General features: G+C 45.2%; 1 protein-coding gene across 1 annotated transcript in view; it reads right to left on the bottom strand.

Annotated features, from left to right (window-relative positions):
- DGKI (diacylglycerol kinase iota) overlaps positions 1-4,976 on the bottom strand; it is a 383,828-nt gene that overhangs the window by 162,952 nt on the left and 215,900 nt on the right. The window contains exons 9-10 of the mRNA XM_015424707.1: positions 3,485-3,559; positions 294-389 (exon numbers count right to left, since the gene is read on the bottom strand). Coding sequence (XP_015280193.1) covers positions 294-389; positions 3,485-3,559 — 171 coding nt within the window. The remainder of the gene's footprint in view (positions 1-293; positions 390-3,484; positions 3,560-4,976) is intronic.

The raw sequence follows: 4,976 nt of genomic DNA, 5'->3' as shown, positions 1-4,976 counted from the left end.
TACTAATTAGTCCCACATCATTACTGAAGGGATGTGGAGGCTGCTAAAATTACACTCCCAAAGCCTCTCCTCTTTGGCTAGGATGCTAAGACCACTTTGTATTCCCCTCCTAGCAAAAAATAAGCTCAGGCAAAGGAATTGGCTTATTCTGAGGAAAATGCACTGGAAAATGCCAAAATGCCCCATGTAGTCTCAGGCATTGGTCTCCTTTCCCAAAATAAATTAGTTAAGATCCATTTGTTTACTGCTAACTCACAGAATCTTTGCTAATGTGTTCTGTGTCCCATACTCACCTGATTTCCTCCACTTTTGGGATTCACAAATACAAGTAAGGGTTTCATGAGTGGGGAAGAGATGGGTTTTATCACAAATGGCCGGCCTTTGTTTTCCTGAAGGAACAACAACAAAATCATGGAAGAAACTGGTATAAATTTCAAACATCTACAAAATCAGCAACCAAAAACACCCCAACTGTTTTTGTTTTAAGATGTCCAAGGGATCCTATGATCATCACTCCTGAAGTTTTGTTATTTGCATGCATAATATTTTTTATAAAACATGACAAATATGATCAAAAAGCTATATATATGGAGGCTATAACTGTAACATGACTCTTACTTCAAGGGCAGAAGTCACAATGCACCCAGTGCTCCTTAACTAATTACTAATTAAGGTCACATCTTTCAAGCTGTCAGGGGCAGACTCCATGAGGGAGGTACAAACAGTTGTCAAGGGGGATGCAGAATGCCACTGAACGGTGTAATTGGATCAAGGTAGATGGGTGAACAAAGGAGAGACTAGGTGGACAAGGACATTGGTGGGGGGGGGCATTGACAATGGTGTGACATTACTTCCAGAGAAAACCCAGAAATGATCTTATGCCTCTTTAGGAATCACCAGAAACGCTATGGAAAAACCGTAGCATTTTCAGCAGTTCCTAGAGAGAACAGAAATCACTTCTGGGTTTTCCCTGGAAATGATGTCACATCTTTGGCCTGATATCCATTAAAAAAAAAAATTCTCCCACTGCGACTCTAAGCACTGATAAAAAGGAGGATCTGGGAGTGGGGAATCCCCCAGACCTGTGGAGGGGCTATATTAACAGGATTGCATTTCCCCAGTGATTGAAATGGTTTCTGTAGCCACTTCAGTTGAGGCAATAACTCTGCAGTCAATAGATGGACTATTTGTCAGAGCCAGCATGGTATAATGGTTAGAGAGTCAGACTAGGGTCTGAAGAGGCCCAGATTCAAAATTCCTACTCTTTCATGAAAGCTTGCTGGCCAGGCTTCGGCCCATCTCTCTCTCTCTCTCCCCCCCCCCTCCCTCCCTCCCTCAGCCTAACCTAGTTCACTGGCTGGCTGTTATGAGGTATGAGAGGAGGAACCATGGAAGAAGAAGAGGAGGAGGAGGAGGAGGAGGAGGAGGAGGAGATTGGATTTATACCCCGCCCTTCATTTGGAGTTTCAGAGGGGCTTACAAACTCCTTTCCCTTCCCCTCCCCACAACAGACACCCTGTGAGGTAGGTGGGGCTGAGAAAGCTCTTTCAAGAATTGCCCTTTCAAGGACAGCTCTGACAGAACTATGGCTTGCTCAAGGTCATCCAGCAGCTGCAAGTGGAGGCGTGGGGAATCAAACCCGGTTCTCCCAGATTAGAGTCTACACACTTAACCACTACACCAAAGAGAGAAGAATGATGAAAGCTGTTTTGGGTCTCCACTGGGGACAAATGCAGGGTATAAATAAATAGGGAAATGGATACTCTTTAAGGAGGCTCAGCAGACCAGGGAGACCAGACCAGGCTGCAAGCCCATTAACATGGTATAATCTACTCATTTCAGACACTGTCATTGATAAACTCATGAGACTGGATGTATGTTAGTGGGGGTATTATAAGTCTATACCAGGCTTAGAGAAACTGTGCTTGGACCCGGCACACACATTGCAATCAACGCTTTGCTCTTCCCATGAAGAAGACTGATTGTAGTCTGCGGAGAGTCGTAGATTAAGTCGTGCACTGCTGTAGATTTGTTTATCTGCTTTATTTACTATATTTCCACAACACATGCCCACACTGCTCAAAACGATTTACAAGAAAGCCAAGTTATTGATAAACAATAATTATATCTTCCCTCCCCTCCCCTCCTTGCAATTTCCACCATTAGTCCCAGTTGCTGAGTGTTGGCATTCGGTCTTCCTAAACCAGCAGCAGGACAGCAAATGGGAACTGTCAACAGCACCTCCTTCAACTTCTAAAAGTCATCAAGACAGGGCAGTACTTTGTGAACTGTTTGCAGAGCCACAGACACACACACACACACAAATTCAACACTATTTTCAGTCACCTCTGAAGACCTTTTTTTGCTTCCCCACTTCCCCTCTACTGGGAATCCTAAAGCTAATCAAACAATACCATTCGTTCCCTATCGCTTTTCTGTGTATTGTTTGTGTGTGTGTGTGTGCTTGCGAGCCCGGAAGCCATGGTGACTTCTGGTGACCCCAGTGGGGTTCGGCGATTTCAGAGAGGTAGCTTGATGACCTGCCTCTGCGTCCTGGCCCTAGTCTTCCACAGAGGTCCCCCTTCCAAGTACTTGCCAGGGTCGGCCTTGCTTAGCTTCTGAGATCTGATGAGATCGGGCTTGTCTGGGCGATCCAGGTCAGGGCCCCTTTCCCTATTACTTTGACTTGTCAACAAAAAAAAAGTCCTGAACCATTAGTCACCTTCCATCTTACTCTGCACCATAAAGTAAGGTAAAGGTTCCCTTGCTCGAAAGCCAGTCTAATCCGACTCTAGGGTTGTGGGGGTCAACAGTGGGAGGGCTTCTAATGTCCTGGCCCCACTGGTGGACCTCCTGATGGCACTGGTATTTCTGGCCACTGTGTGATACAGAGTGTTGGACTGGATGGGCCTTTGGCCTGATCCAACATTGGCATCTCTTATGTTCTTATGTTCTTATGTGCTCATCTCCGTTTCAAAGCTGAAGAGCCAACGCTGTCCGAAGACATTTCCGTGGTCATGTGGCCGGCACAACTAAACACCAAGGTGCACAGAACGCTGTTACCTTCCCACCGAAGTGGGAATTTCTTGCTTTCAAACTGCAATTTCTTGCTTTCAAACTGCTAGGTTGGCAGGAGCTGGAACTAGAGACGGGAGCTCACTCCGTCATGCGGCACACTCGGGTCTTGAACTGCCGAACTACCGACCTTCCACAGCCTACAGTTCAGCGTCTTAACCACCTGATCCACAGCAGCTCCATAAAGTAGTTCAATACAAATCACCATTCCTTAGGGAATCTTCGGAAATTCTGTAAAGAATCGTCAGCACTCTTTCCCATCAGCTATTCTAAGAATTCTTTGTGAGATGTCCATTACAATGAAAAAGTGGAATAAATGTGTGCCTGTAATACACGTTGGCCTAGAGGGAGGCCGTCTTCACGAATCTCTTAAGAATGAAATTCCAAAGCCCACACATTAAAAGCTTACCTCGTTGCCTCTCTTGCTTGCTTTCCTTTTAAAAGATGTCCTTTTCTTCCTCCTCGTTGAATTTTTTAGGGAATTCTGTTGGGTTTTTTAAAAAGGGGGGGAGGGAGAAGAATGAAAAAAAATTATATGAAAAGAACAACCTCCTAAGGGAAGCCATCCCTATAGGCAACACCTCGCTGACAGTACCTTTGGAGAATGATACACCAGCCGGCACACATGCGCAAAGTTGAAAAGACATGCGTCTCATGCTTTACACTTTTCACACCACCAGCTATGGAGAAAGCCACACACTGAGACCAGACTGGTACTTTCAGAACTGGAGACTTTCCAACGCTGTGAGGGAGAAGGAAACTAGATGCTCCCGTAGACTCACATAACAGCACATTTTGTACCTGCCAACCCTCCCAATTCGGGTAGGAGACACCCGTTATCCTTCCGGGGCTCCAGTCTCCTGCCCAATCGGGTTCGTCTCCTGATGCGGAGACCACCTATATAAAAAGGTTAAGGAGAACAAGATAAAGCAAGCTATGCCTTATGGGACTTTTTTTTCCCAGTCCAAGATGCAGAGATGCTGATGGCATGACCCCAAAACCACGCATGTCCTCATCACATATTATTATATAGATTTTTTTAAGGCTGTTTTACACATTACATTTTTCAAGTGCACACCTAAAAATGTAATATGTGGATGTGGTGAAAGTGTTTTCAAACCCTCTGTCTATACACACTCATTAGAGAGCCAGAACTGGAGGCAAATCGGGATTGAACTGGATGAGATGTTGGAAGTCAGTTATCAGATTGCCATCTCTTTAAACTGCCACAGCTACAAGTAGGTACCAAACTGTAATGGAACCAAAGTGTTGGATAATGGGGCATTAACTTCTTCCTCGTGTCATCTTCCTCGTGTAAATTTCATCCCAATACCAAAGCTGTAGCTTGGGGGGGGGGGGTTACATAAAAGGGAAAGGAACTGAGCATCCTGCCTCCCCCAGTGCTAACATCCTAATCCTTAAACAGAAATCTAAAGGGTTGGATCCTATGACAGTCTTCTGCTAAGTCTTCCTTCAACAGGGAAAGACTTCCTCCAAGGAAGAAGGACTTTTTCTAATGGAAAAAGGCTTCATCTGGTGGATAAAAACCTTTCTTCACTGAAGGAAGACTTGGTGGAAGGGTGTTATAGGACTGGATCCAACCGTCTGTTTCACTGAATCTCACCCAATTTCCATCCCTTCCACTGCTTCCATCCTGAATGGCTTTTGCACGTGCAGATCCCATGATCCACTACAGAGACTTTTTAGTGGTCAAAGGAGACATCTTTTCCCCATTTCCACCAACCCATGAGATCCTTAGCTTGGAGAAACAACGACTGAGGGGAGACATGATTGAGGTTTATAAGATTACGCATGGGATAGAGCAGGTAGAGAAAGAGGTACTTTTCTCCCTTTCTCACAATATAAGAACTCGTGGGCACTCCATGAAATTGCTGAGCGGT

The sequence above is a fragment of the Gekko japonicus genome, unplaced genomic scaffold, assembly GCF_001447785.1.
Source record: "Gekko japonicus isolate JY-2015 unplaced genomic scaffold, Gekko_japonicus_V1.1 scaffold689, whole genome shotgun sequence".
Lineage (NCBI taxonomy): Eukaryota > Metazoa > Chordata > Lepidosauria > Squamata > Gekkonidae > Gekko > Gekko japonicus.
The sequence above is the reverse complement of the archived record's forward strand: the minus strand, read 5'-3'. Positions and strand labels throughout refer to the sequence as shown.